The sequence below is a fragment of the Bos indicus genome, chromosome 5 (genome assembly GCF_029378745.1).
Source record: "Bos indicus isolate NIAB-ARS_2022 breed Sahiwal x Tharparkar chromosome 5, NIAB-ARS_B.indTharparkar_mat_pri_1.0, whole genome shotgun sequence".
Taxonomy (NCBI): Eukaryota; Metazoa; Chordata; class Mammalia; order Artiodactyla; family Bovidae; genus Bos; species Bos indicus.
In genome coordinates this window covers 61138747-61153505 of record NC_091764.1, presented here as the reverse complement: position 1 = coordinate 61153505, position 14759 = coordinate 61138747, and the positions used below count along the sequence as shown (strand labels likewise).

Here is a 14759-nt window from a genome sequence, read left to right as displayed (position 1 = left end):
CTGTGTGACCCCATAGACGGCAGCCCACGAGGCAGCCCCTGGGATCCCTGGGATTCTCCAGGCAAGAATACTGGAGTGGGTTGTCTCCAATGTGTGCATCTATGCTAAGTCGTTTCAGTTGTGTCTGACTCTCTGTGACCCCACGGACAGCAGCCCACCAGGCTCCTCTGTCCACGGAATTCTCTACGCAAGAGTACTAGACTGGGTTGCCATTTCCTTCTCCAGGATTCATGTATGGCAAAAACTACCATGATAGTGTAAAGTAATTATCCTCCCATTTAAATTAATTAATTAATTAATTTTAAAAGTCAAATTGATTATTTTTCTTTAGAAATATATTTAACATTTAATTTTTTTTTTCAAAACATTTTTAACATTAAAAAGAAACATGTAACAACAAAAACTGCACATCTTCTCCAACATTCTTGCTCATGATATCCCAAATCTGAGCAAGAGTACTAAGTAAGTAAAGGTCAGAAAGGGAAAAAAAAATGCAAAAAGATTCTGATAATTGAAAAGAGCTTTCAAAATATATTGAGAAGACACATAAAAGGAACTAACATTCTAGAACATTCTTACAATGTTCAAAATTCAGAATGAGAAGACAAGGACAGATCCAGGCAAGAACTTTTAAAAATTCTGTGTTAATGTTCTCTGTGTGTGTTAGTTGCTCAGTTGAGTCCAGCTCTCTGCGATCCCATCAACTGTAGCCCACCAGGCTCCTCTGGCCATGAAATTCTCTAGGCAAGAACACTGGAGTGGGTAGCCGTTCCCTTCTCCAGGGGTTCTTCCTGATCCAGGGATCGAACCTGGGTCTCCTGTGCTGGGGTCAGATTCTTTACCGTCTGAGCCACCAGGTATATTCTGACACATTCTATTTGAAAATATTCAGAATTCCTTTAAAAATGTCTTTCTCTACCATATTACTGCACATAGCATAGTTAACAGGCAGTCTATAAATACTGTAGGAATCCCATTTGAGCCTATCAGAATCTGTCCACATTTTAATGATAAAAGAATTCACAGTGGCAGCTAGCTGCCACACTCTCAAGTCCTCTGTTAACTGCCCCACGGAAACGTGCCTTTCCCTAGCTGATAGAAAATAAACTCGGCACTTAAAGAGTCACAAAACTCATCATGTCTTCTACGTTTTTACAGATCCTAGAACCTAGGCTAAAGTAGTCACCACCACCATTACTCATAGGTACGGTTTTACACCTAACAATAAAAGCTAGTCAAAGTCTAGATAGAAAGAGTAATTTCCCAATTACCTAAAGTCATCCAGAGTTTCCTGTATCATGTTCTGAATAAAACGGATCTGAACAGATGACAACGGTGCATTTGGCCGACTATTTCCAATGGTATCAACGATTTTTTCTGATAGTGAACCAGCAACTCCAGCAGTGACAGAGGATGCTATCTTTGGATCTGAAATAAAAATTTGAGAAAATATTAATAGTCAGCTTGGACTAAGAGACATCAAATATGATTCAGCATGAGAAAGCCTGAAAAACTGGCAACACCCACTCCCCACCAAAAAAAAAAAAACCAGTGCTCCCATGACATTTAGAAAAATTCACTGTCTGGAACACAAGTCTTAGAAACTTTCTATGATGTCATTTCTATAAGTCATTCATATATATATATAAATTGCCAACTGTCTAATGTACTAACATCTGACAGAGGAATTAAGTCTTAAAGGATCGCTGAACCATTATCTCTTACAAAAAATGAATGTGACGAGCTGCTGGATAAACCAAGACTATTAGAAACAAACAGAAGGGACATAGGAGTAAAGTAGTTCTCAGGCAAAGCCCTAGAGTTTAAGCTAATGCAATATATCCACAGAAACCTCAAAATACAGGTATTTATATAAAAGAGCTCCTTCTATACAAAGAGTTCTTTTGTATAGATAACTCCTATCGCTAAACCTAATATTGCTTTAAATGTGACCAAGTTTTTAGGGTCTCTACCATGAACTCTATATAGACACTTTAATATGGAAAAAGAAAAAGACATTTTCAGGTAGTTAATGACCCTATATTACATTCCTATCTGTACCACAGTAGACAAGACACTTACATATTGGATTGAAAATGAAATTCATACCCAAAGAATACCAAATTAATGTGGTTGAATTTAACCTTTCGTTTTATTGTCTTCTAGTAAGAGAGTCCAGAGAAGGCAATGGCACCCCACTCCAGTACTTTTGCCTAGAAAATCCCATGGACGGAGGAGCCTGGTAGGCTGCATGCAGTCAGTCCATGGGGTCGCTAGAGTCGGACACGACTGAGCGACTTCACTTTCACTTTTCATCTTCACGCATTGGAGAAGGAAATGGCAACCTACTCCAGTGTTCTTGCCTGGAGAATCCCAGGGACAGGGGAGCCTGGTGAGCTACCATATATGGGGTTGCACAGAGTCAGACACGACTGAAGTGACTTAGCAGTAGCAGTAAGAGAGTCACGCACTAGGGTCACAAATTTTAAATTCCTGTAACTTTTTCATCTGTGATCACTGTCAACTTATCCTTTACAAGTTAAATAATGGGAGTTTTCAACTTAACACTCAAACATCAGAAGTTTATGTTCTTACTTGGAGTTGAGGATCCATTGCCTGGAGGTTCATTTATTAACTGGGCTTCAATTTCTTTTTCTGGCTTTTCAAATTTCTCAGGGCTTCTTGTTTGGTTAGATGATGGAGAGGCATTTAGATTTCCAGTTTCAGCACCGGAGATCAACTTTGCAAACTTCACATTTAAAATAAATAATTAATATATAAATTCTGGTTTTATCCAAAGGACCTACTGTAAAGCACATGGAACTCTGTTCAATGTTATGTGGCAGCCTGGATGGGAGGGGAGTTTGGGCGAGAATGGATATACGTATATGCACAGCTGTTCACCTAAAACTATCACAACACTGTTAATTAGCTATACCCCAATACAAAAGTTAAAAAATTCTGGTTTTATCCATACTACCCATATAATTTGTATCTACTTTTCTCTATTTTTCCCCAGTAAATAGGGTCAGAAAAAGGAAGAACAGAAAGGAATCTTGAAGGAGAAAAGAAAATGTTGCTAGGGCCATGGCAAAATAATTAACTTTACTAATCAAAAACAATTTTGATGATTTTGATGATGACAAGGAAAAGCTTATTTACTAAGAATCTGCTGTTGAATATCATTTAAGATGGCAATCACAGGCCAAAAAGTAAATAAAAAATAAATCCCCAAACTCTCATGTGATAACTAGTCAGGAATATTTGAAAAATAAGTCAAAGGATTTTCATATTTCTTAAATATCTTTTCAATACCATTCTAAAAGATAAATATGAAAACAGACATACTAAACAACAGATTCTACTAGATTACAGCAGAAGGTAATATGATGAATCACATTCTCAGCACCGTCAATTTGCTCTAAGACTTAGGGTAAAAGCATCAACTTGGTGCTTTGTGCTGCAATGGAAATACATTCTAAAAGAATTCAGGGATAAAATATTCTTACAGACAGTTAAATCAAGTATCTTGTCTTAGGGAAAAAACAGTGTAAGATTATACCTGCTGTTACCTCCAACATATCCAAAGACAGATTTCAAAAGTGTTCTTCAGTTTTTAGCATGTGACATCAAGACTTAAGAATATTTTCCACCTAGTAAGTGCACAGCACTGTCAATAATTAGGACATATCCAGTGGCAGCTGCCTGCTTTCTAGTGATGAGATGCATTATACTTGCTAGTAATAAACACACGCAGTGAGTTCAATATCATTTACAGGCAGATACCTGCTTGAAGGAGTCTTTAGATTCCTGTTTTCCCAGATACATTTTCTTAGATTCAGCTGTCAGATCATGATTTTCATTTTCTTCTTTCCCAGGAGACCCCATAAAGACATTAAGAGGACTAGAATGCAATACTGAAGTGCTTGAAACTACTGGATTTTTTCTTGGAGGAAACACTGAGTTCAACTGTGGTAGAAAGTCAAGGCCTGAAAAAGAAGAAAAAAGCCAGCACTTACATGGACTGTCCCCCAGTCTTGCATATTTAAGAAAAGCACTTAACATAATAGATATGTTAATATAGTAGGAAGACATGGGATCTGGATTCAGAAGACAAGTTCACTTGTCAGCTTTACCCCTCACTTCATTTGAGTTTTTGGGGTAAGAGTTGTAAAACTGTTTGTGACTGTTTAAGTGATCTATAAGTATGAATGATGATATCCACTGCCCTAAATGATGAGGTATAAAAGAGAAACTGTATGTGAAGATATGCCAAAAACTGCAAAGCATGATGACTGTTTTAGTCAATAAAAATGTTTGATAAAACTGTCAATTTGGTATGTATCTGTGGTGGATCTTGGTAAACAGTCTCTAAGATGGCTCCTCAAGATCCCTGCCTCCTCCCAAGGATCCACAGCCTCATATAATCACCTCCCTTAGAATGTGGGTTGGACCTAGGAACTTGCTTCCAAAAAAGAGCACATAGCAAAAGTAGTGGACCTCACTTCAAACATACTGTGGCTTCCATCTTTAAAAAAAAATATTTTATTTATCTACTTTGGGCTGTGCTGGGTCTTCATTACTGCACACGTGCTTCTCACCACAGTGGCTTCTCGTGTTGAGGCGTACAGATAGGCCCTAAGGCATGGGCTTCAGGAGTTGTGGTGCACGGGCTTAGATGCTCTGCGGTATGTGCAATCTTCTTGGACCAGGGATCAAACCTTTGTCCCCTGCATTGGCAGGCAGATTCTTAACCACTGGACCACTAGGGAAGTCCTTTAGCGTCCATCCTGAGTGCTCTCTCCATCTCACAACAGCTCTGAGTGAAGTCAGCTGCTATGCTGTCAGCTGCCCACATGAGTAAGGACTGGTATCTTTAACCAACAGCCACATGAATGAATTTGGAAGCAGATCCTTGCCCAGTCATACCCTGAGATGACTGTAGTCCTGTTGACACCCTAGTTAAAGCATCATGAGATACCTGATGCCAAAGGCATCTAGCTAAGCCATGCTTGGATTCTTAATCCACAATTATATGATATAAATATTCTTTTAAGCTTCAAAATGTTGGGGTAATTTGTTACACAGACGTAGATAACACAAAATCACTTTTAACATTGATAAAAAATACTTCTCAACGGTTCTTACCATCTCCTTTGCCGATGGACTCATCACCTCCTTTGCTAACTACAGCATCTATAATAAAATTAGAAAATAAAATTTAAAAAATGCAAAAGAAGCCACAACAATTGAGGTTTCCTATCCGTTCCCTAAAGAGTTCAGAGACTAATGATTTTATGAAGAAAAATCTAAATGAAGGTACAGCTAGTACTCCTAAAAATTCTCTTTTCACTCTTTTACCTTCATGCATAGTAGCAAATATGAAAAGATAATTCTATGATATAGAGTCATTTAATGAGACAACAAGGTATACTAGAAAAAGCACTGGAGAAGGTTCCAAAGACCTGTCATCCAGGTCTACCTGTACCACTTAACAGTTTTGTGACCTTGGACAAGACTTTAATACAATTATGCTTCAGTTTCTGTACCTATATAATGAGGATAATGTCCCGACCACCTCAGAAAACTGTTTTAAGGATCAACTGAAATAATGTAAAAATATTTTGCAAACAACACAATGTTAATTAAAAATATAAGGTTTTATCAATATCTTTTCAATGACAGAATATGTTTAAGAATATTTCATTATTCATTTATCAAGTAACAACCAAAAACTGCTTATCTCAATTTTAATAGATTAACATAAAAATGGGGAAAGGTCATTTAAAAATTCCCCAGAAATTCAAATGGTCAATGAATTATCATACATGATTATCACATGAGTAGGACTCTCATCCATATCTCCATTCATTCATATCTCTGTCTGCATGTGTGTATTACATCTAGTAATCATACAACACACATTTTTAGAAGTTATTCATTTTTTCCTAATAAAAACAAAAGTATTATTTAAAAAATGAAGAAATTGAGGAAAAAAGATTAAGCCTTTTACCTAAGTAGTATTGACTCTTAGAGATTAAAATTCAAACCTCTTGACAGTGAAACCAGTACTATATTTAGTATCCACATTTTTTCTTATTAATATCAAACTCTAATAAATGGAAGGGCATATGGCTCAAATTCTAATCATATCTTCTTTAAACAGCAAAAGCAATTAAAAGGAAGTTTATATCCTGTACTTTACCATCAAACACCATTAAATAAGATTTATTTATAACTCAAACACTTCCAAAAAGCCCCTTTAATTAGAAAATTAAATTCAAATTAAAAATTACTCCAGCGATTCTCATAAACAAAGCTCCCCAATTGGGTACTAAACTCCAAAACCTTTCTGATCTCCAGCCCAAGCCACTTCTACCTGCTTTGCCCATATCTTTCCATGGGTGAATTTAACTCAGATGACCATTATATCTACTACTGCGGGCAGGAATCCCTCAGAAGAAATGGAGTAGCCATCATGGTCAACAAAAGAGTCCGAAATGTAGTACTTGGATGCAATCTCGAAAATGACAGAATGATCTCTGTTTGTTTCCAAGGCAGACCTTTCAATATCACAGTAATCCAAGTCTATGCCCCAACCAGTAACGCTGAAGAAGCTGAAGTTGAACGGTTCTATGAAGACCTACAAGACCTTTTAGAACTAACACCCAAAAAAGATGTCCTTTTCATTATAGGGGACTGGAATGCAAAAGTAGGAAGTCAAGAAACACCTGGAGTAACAGGCAAATTTGGCCATGTAATAAGCAATGAAGCAGGGCAAAGACTAATAGAGTTTTGCCAAGAAAATGCACTGGTCATAGCAAACACCCTCTTCCAACAACACAAGAGAAGACTCTACACATGGACATCACCAGATGGTCAACACTGAAATCAGATTGATTATATTCTTTGCAGCCAAAGATGGAGAAGCTCTACATAGCAAAAACAAGACCGGGAGCTGACTGTGCCTCCGATCATGAACTCCTTATTACCAAATCCAGACTTAAATTGAAGAAAGTAGGGAAAACCACTAGACCATTCAGGTATGACCTAAATCAAATCCCTTATGATTATACAGTGGAAGTGAAAAATAGATTTAAGGGACTAGATCTGATAGAGAGAGTGCCTGAAGAACTATGGAATGAGGTTCGTGACATTGTACAGGAGACAGGGATCAAGACCATCCCCATGGAAAAGAAATGCAAAAAAGCAAAATGGCTGTCTGGGGAGCCCTTACAAATAGCTGTGAAAAGGAGAAAAGTGAAAAGCAAAGGAGATAAGGAAAGATATAAGCATCTGAATGCAGACTTCCAAAGAATAGCAAGAAGAAATAAGAAAGCCTTCCTCAGCGATCAATGCAAAGAAATAGAGGAAAACAACAGAATGGGAAAGACTAGGGATCTCCTCAAGAAAATTAGAGATACCAAGGGAACATTTCATGCAAAGATGGGCTTGATAAAGGACAGAAATGGTATGGACCTAAGAGAAGCAGAAGATATTAAGAAGAGGTGGCAAGAATACACAGAAGAACTGTACAAAAAAGATCTTCATGAACCAGATAATCACGATGGTGTGATCACTGACCTAAAGCCAGACATCCTGGAATGTGAAGTCAAGTGGGCCTTAGAAAGCATCACTATGAACAAAGCTAGTGGAGGTGATGGAATTCCAGTTGAGCTATTTCAAATCCTGAAAGATGATGCTGTGAAAGTGCTGCACTCAATATGCCAGCAAATTTGGAAAACTCCGCAGTGGCCACACAACTGGAAAAGGTCAGCTTTCATTCCAATCCCAAAGAAAGGCAATGCCAAAGAATGCTCAAACTACCACACAATTGCACTCATCTCACATGTTAGTAAAGTAATGCTTAAAATTCTCCAAGCCAGGCTTCAGCAATACGTGAACCGTAAACTTCCTGACGTTCAAGCTGGTTTTAGAAAAGGCAGAAGAACTAGAGATCAAATTGCCAACATCTGCTGGATCATGGAAAAAGCAAGAGAGTTCCAGAAAAACATCTATTTGTGCTTTATTGATTATGCCAAAGCCTTTGACTGTGTGGATCACACCAGACTGTGGAAAATTCTGAAAGAGATGGGAATACCAGAACACCTGACCTGCCTCTTGAGAAATCTGCAGGTCAGGAAGCAACATTAGAACTGGACATGGAACAACAGACTGGTTCCAAATAGGAAAAGGAGTACGTCAAGGCTGTATACTGTCACCCTGCTTATTTAACTTATATGCAGAGTACATCATGAGAAACGCTGGACTGGAAGAAACACAAACTGGAATTAAGATTGCCGGGAGAAATATCAATAACCTCAGATATGCAGATGACACCACCCTTATGGGAGAAAGTGAAGAGGAACTCAAAAGCCTCTTGATGAACGTGAAGGAGGAGAGTGAAAAAATTGGCTTAAAGCTCAACATTCAGAAAACGAAGATCATGGCATCTGGTCCCATCACTTCATGGGAAATAGATGGGGAAACAGTGGAAACAGTATCAGACTTTATTTTGGGGGGCTCCAAAATCACTGCAAATGGTGACTGTAGCCATGAAATTAAAAGACACTTACTCCTTGGAAGGAAAGTTATGACCAACCTAGATAGCATATTCAAAAGTAGAGACATTACTTTGCCAACGAAGGTCCGTCTAGTCAAGGCTATGGTTTTTCTTGTAGTCATGTATGGATGTGAGAGTTGGACTGTGAAGAAGGCTGAGCGCCAAAGAATTGATGCTTTTGAACTGTGGTATTGGAGAAGACTCTTGAGAGTCCCTTGGACTGCACGGAGATCCAACCAGTCCATTCTGAAGGAGATCAGCCCTGGGATTTCTTTGGAAGGAATGATGCTGAAGCTGAAACTCCAATACTTGGGCTACCTCATGCGAAGAGTTGACTCCTTAGAAAAGACTCTGATGCTGGGAGGAATTGGGGGTAGGAGGAAAAGGGGACGACAGAGGATGAGATGGCTGGATGGCATCACTGACTTGACGGACGTGAGTCTGAGTGAACTCCAGGAGTTGGTGATGGACAGGGAGGCCTGGCGTGCTGCAATCCATGGGGTCGCAAAGAGTCAGTCACGACTCAGCGATTGAACTGAACTGAACCCCTCAACTATGCAGTATGACCTCTCATCATTTTGAAATAAAGGAATCCTTCTTCTTTTATTAGATAGAAGTAGGAATTTGGGCAATTTAAGGAGTCATTTTCAAGCCAGGGTAAGGCAGAAGACACGTGAAGAAAATTTTGAAAGACAATTTTAAAGTAAAAAATTAAATTTTATAAGATCATGAGTTCAGTTCAGTTCAGTTCAGTTGCTCAGTCGTGTCCGACTCTTTGCGACCCCATGAACTGCAGCACGCCAGGCCTCCCTGTCCATCACTGACTCCCGTATTCACCCAAACTCATGTCCATTGAGTCGGTGATACCATCCAGCCATCTCATCCTCTGTCGTCCCTTCTCCTCCTGCCCCCAATCCCTCCCAGCATCAGAGTCTTTTCCAATGAGTCAACTCTTCACATGAGGTGGCCAAAGTACTGGAGTTTCAGCTTTAGCATCTTTCCTTCCAAAGAAATCCCAGGACTGATCTCCTTCAGAATGGACTCTTGGATCTCCGTGCAGTCCAAGGGACTCTCAAGAGTCTACTTCAACACCACAGTTCAAAAGCATCAATTCTTTGGTGCTCAGCTTTCTTCACAGTCCAACTCTTACATCCATACATGACCACTGGAAAAACCATAGCCTTGACTAGACGGACCTTTGTTGGCAAAGTAATGTCTCTGCTTTTCAGTATGCCATCCAGGTTGGTCATAACTTTCCTTCCAAGGAGTAAGCGTCTTTTAATTTCATGGCTGCAGTCACCATCCGCAGTGATCTTGGAGCCCAAAAAATAAAGTCTGACACTGTTTCCCCATCTATTTCCATGAAGTGATGGGACCAGATGCCATGATCTTCGTTTTCTCAATGTTGAGCTTTAAACCAACTTTTTCACTCTCCTCTTTCACTTTCATCAAGAGGCTTTTTAGTTCCTCTTCAAGATCATGAGTGGACATAATAAATTAAACACACTGATGCCTCTGACATTTAGATTCACTTCTGTTTTTCATTATTATAAATAAACTGTAAACACAAATCTCTGAGGGTTTCTCTGAATATCTTCTAAGGTAAATTTATAGAAATGGAATTAACAGGACGAAAAGTATGAATATTTATGTCTGCCAAATTATCCTCTGGAAATTTACCCCATACTGTTGATAAAACTGTTGTTAGTAGTGAGACTATCCCATTAAAGCAAACAGTATGAACATTAGCACCAAAAAAAGTACAGCCAAACCATGTGCCTAGTTCATAGAAAGTAAACAACAATGATACATAATGTTCCTGTTTAAAAACTGGCAAAGGTTTTTTTGTTTCATTTTTTAGGCTTATTTCTTTTTAATGGCAATGCGTACTAGTGATGTGGGGAGAGGAGAGAGGGAGTGAGTGGGTAAGTATGTATGTGTGTGTGTGAACACCTACTAGCTATGGAGAGTGAGTAAGAGTGTGTGTGTGTGTGTGTGTGTGTGTGTGTGTGTGTGTGTGTGTGTGTGTGTGTGTGTTGGGGGTACTTTCATACAGTTAGTGTAAAAGATGAGGCAATCTAACCCCCAGCCATATTTCTCCATGAAAACCCTTAATACCGGTTCCTAATAATCAAAGAAACATTTTTTTTACGTTAGGAAGATATTTTCTGCCTATCAAAATATCCAAGATTTGGGGCAGACTTTCTTAGAAATAAATACAAGTAAAAGAATGTCTGTGGAGGCAGAATGTCCTGGAAGAAACTTCAGTGGAAATTAAAAAGGCTAACTTGAGAGCGATTTGTTTGGTTCCCATGTGAAAACTATTAGCATATATTTTAGAAAGATGGCATTTGAAATCTCAGGGCAAAGGGAAAGATAACACCTCAGGGACTGAGAAAATCAGCAACTGTCATGAATAGCATAAGACTGAAGCTATTATCCACATCTTATAGCCAGAATAAAAACATTATGGCCCCCAGAGCAAGAGAACATGATCCTCTGATCTGAACAGACTTACCATCTCTGACAGGTGAGAACATGTCACCTAAACTACTTTTTCCAGAATCATCAAAGTTGGAGAAATCCTGGTTTTTCCCACTCTCTGCTTCCTTTGATAAAGTATCGGTGTTTATGCTTCGAGGCAGACCTTATAGAAATTGGATATAAAAATAAGTTATTATATTGAAATAAGTTTATCATGAGAAGCTAGGAACTAAAAACTGTCTTACCTATATCATTGGCAACACTAAAACTAAACAACAGCTCAGTTAACCATCATTTTCATGGAATGAAGGGCTCCTCAAAAGCAACTAACTTATTTATGTAACACCACTTTTTAAATCTATTTTGATAGCACTTTTCTAAATATTTTTTGTAGTTTTCTTATACAAAGTATACTGAGCACAGCTTACTTTTGTTAGTGACTCAGGATCATCTACAATGATTAAAAAATGTCTCTAAGGCATAAAGTACAGCACCAAACACACAGCAGTATTCAAATGATGTTGATTCCCTTTCCCAACTTACAGTGAATGATCTCTTCTTTTCCCTTCTTTATCTTTTTCTTCACTAACAGTGGGAACCTAACATTGCTCTTAGCATTACTGACCTTAAAGGCCTTCACTAATCTTAGGACAGCTTCCAGACAGGAAGGAAACCAGAATACCAAACTCATAAAGAACAGCACAGTAGACTACTAATAGAGACACGCAGCTATGCAGAGAGTGTGCTTTCTCTCTCAATATGACTTTAGGGCAGGGACGTTTTAAGAGGAATTCTGCAGGCTCAGTAACCTCTTGCTCATTTCTGGGTCAAGGATTGAGTTCTAGAGAATCAAGAACTTTGATGAAACCTTGGCACTTGAATCAGTAGCATATTTCTGTCCTTTGTTTTTAAAGGTGTTTTATTTGCCATCTTGGTCCCAAATGAAACCTGAAAAATCCTGGGATAAAAACAAAGATTTGCTCTGTTCAAAATATTAAAAAATGTCCAAGCCTGGCTAATGAAATAAACCTAACTAATAGTACACTCATAGAAAGTTAAAATATGACCAAACATTTTTATCACCATCACAAAAGGGTGTTTATACCAAGTGTACAAACGGTTAAACGGAGGAAATTTCCTCTCTTTTTTCTAGGTCCTTAACATATTTGAATGACTAACTCTAGCCTCTGGAACTTTATGAAACAGAAGCTTGGTATCATTTGAAAATAGTGTGAAAGTCTAATTTTTCACTTCTTAAATGGCTGTTTCCTACAGAAAAAGAGCACTAGCAAAAAGCCTGCAGAGGTTGTTTTCAATAACTAAATTAGGATGCCTTCAGTAGAAAGCCATATGAACTGTTTCAATTTTTAAATTTATTTTACATGATGCTTAAAGTAATAGTAACAATAATGATTGTAATGACAATATTAACAACATTATAATTTATTGGGTGCCTACATCCACCAGGCACTTTTGATACATTTTCTCCAATTTTCACAATAACTCTAAATGTTAAATATTATCTACGGAAGAGAAAAATGAGACTCCAACAAGTGGTTAAGAAAACTGCCCCCAAAAAAGAAAACTGCCTAGCATCATCCAGGTAGGAAGGTGACAGTTCTAAGACCGAAGCCTAATATATTCTCAATGCTTCAGAGGGGGGAGAAAAATGTATATCTGTGTGTGTGAGCTGAGAGAGGGAAGATGATGAAGCAAATGTGGCAGAGTTTACAAAATGGTGAATCTGCTGAAGGACATACCAGAGCCCAAGAGTTCTTTGCAGTGTTATTCAAACTTTTCTGTAAGTCTGTGATTATTTCAAAATAAAATTAATAAACACAAAGTTCTAACTCTTTGGGAGTACACAGTAAGCATTCATTTTGCCAGAAACTGCTAATCAGCCAAGAATTATCATTAAATAATGGCCCTGTAGACCTAAGTCTAGAACATCTAATTAGTGTTGCCATTGTTACATATAACCTTCCTTATGAAAAATTAAATGAAAGACACTGAGACTTCAGCAAGCTTGCAATAAATGACAGAATCTTTATTTTGTTTAATTTTTGAAAATTATGAATAAAATAGTAATTTTGAAAAATACCAGTTCTCATAATATAGTTAATGCAACATTTATTCTTTTAAAGAGACAGCAATAGTATTCATTCCTGCAAGTTCTTAAATAAGAAACCTATTATTTTTATATAATTTATAATGATTTTTATGTAAGGATGATACAGATATTCACAGATAATTTATAGTGAATATACTTACTATTTGTTTAAAAAAACTATTCTACACTATTAAGACTAACAAATTAAAGTTTTGCTTATACTTGGAAATAGTAAATTTTTTTATAGGAAACTGAAAAAGCACCAAACAAGCATTTGTGTTCAAGTTAAGTACTTATCCTGAAAATCAAAAAAGACATGAGTAGTTTCAATTCTGATAAAAGTACTTCGGTGACATACTGGTATATCATGCAGATTTTAAAAAATATGTTGAAAGTTGACAGTACAGCATAATTTCTTAAAATAAAAACAAAAAGGCTTTCAGGAATTTAGGGAATTATTTAATGTAGGTGAAGAGTATTTTCTACAAGTATGGGGAAGCTTATCATCACATTATACCTTTACAAAGTCTAAATGAACTCTTATTTAAGAACTGATAAGATTATCAGAATAGAAATTATTTAAAAATTACAACATTTTCATTCCCTTTTATTTAACAAATGACAAATTTACTGCTTAATATGTGCCAGGCACTATTCAGCACTTAAATATATTCATTTCACCACCTGATTTACTTTCCATTTTGAAATATGAAGTAAAAGAGCCATTAATAGATTTTTTTTTTAAACTAAGAGATCAAATCATAATGAAACCATCAAAGTTTCATATTCTCTATTGATTCAGCTAAAGAATCTATGAAAAGTCATCTAGTCCATAGCAGTACTTCTGATTGGGCATTATTCTACTTTTAAGATAATATTTCTTAAAACAGAAGTTCAGCTAAACAGAATAAGTGAAGAATCTTTCATGAATTTTTTTAAAAAGTTAGAGCTAAAGTAGAACTTATCACTTTTTCAATTCTCATTATCTACTAATAATTTTACCCAAGTCCTCAAGTGAACTGAAATTCTAGGTTCTTGAGAAAAGTGATAATGACATTCATTTGGGGAGGAAACAGGATGGGAACTCCAAATACTATATATAAGCAACAGTTACCTGCTTTGTCCTGAGGAGCAACTGCTCCCTTCCCCACAGCGGCTGCCGTGGGCTGAGGCGGAACTGTGGCGATGGATGTGGTAGCTGCCTCTCTGACCACTCCAGGATTCTGGGCTCCTCCTCCGCCAGCGCTCACATTAGCAGTGCGTTTGTTCACAGCTGTGGGCTTATTTGAACAGCCCTTATTCAAACCTGACTGAAATGTAATGGAATATGTAAAAAGCTCAGGTTTCTAATGCTCCATACTATACATTAATATTTTATAAATCCCTATTCATTTAAAAAATATTTTTTTCCCTTAGAAATCTTAAGCTCACTGATGGATGTGAGAGTGTCCCTCTGAACCATAAAAGCCTTTTATAGTTTTAAAGAGAGAGAATTGTGAAAAGTACAAAAAAATAAATGAATAAAAGTTTTAAAACTAAGTATCAAAAGGATTTGTACTAAAATTATTAAAAATGTTTTGATATGAATGATTCTGAAGCAAA

At 37.2% G+C, this 14759-nt stretch overlaps 1 protein-coding gene across 2 annotated transcripts in view; it reads right to left on the bottom strand.

Annotated features, from left to right (window-relative positions):
* The window catches only part of NEDD1 (NEDD1 gamma-tubulin ring complex targeting factor), a 51644-nt gene that overhangs the window by 9841 nt on the left and 27044 nt on the right, over positions 1–14759 (bottom strand). For both annotated transcript variants that reach the window (XM_019961130.2, XM_019961131.2), the window contains exons 8-13: positions 14272–14467; positions 11082–11210; positions 5149–5196; positions 3787–3989; positions 2596–2749; positions 1272–1428 (exon numbers count right to left, since the gene is read on the bottom strand). In XM_019961130.2, the coding sequence (XP_019816689.2) occupies positions 1272–1428; positions 2596–2749; positions 3787–3989; positions 5149–5196; positions 11082–11210; positions 14272–14467 (887 nt within the window). The remainder of the gene's footprint in view (positions 1–1271; positions 1429–2595; positions 2750–3786; positions 3990–5148; positions 5197–11081; positions 11211–14271; positions 14468–14759) is intronic.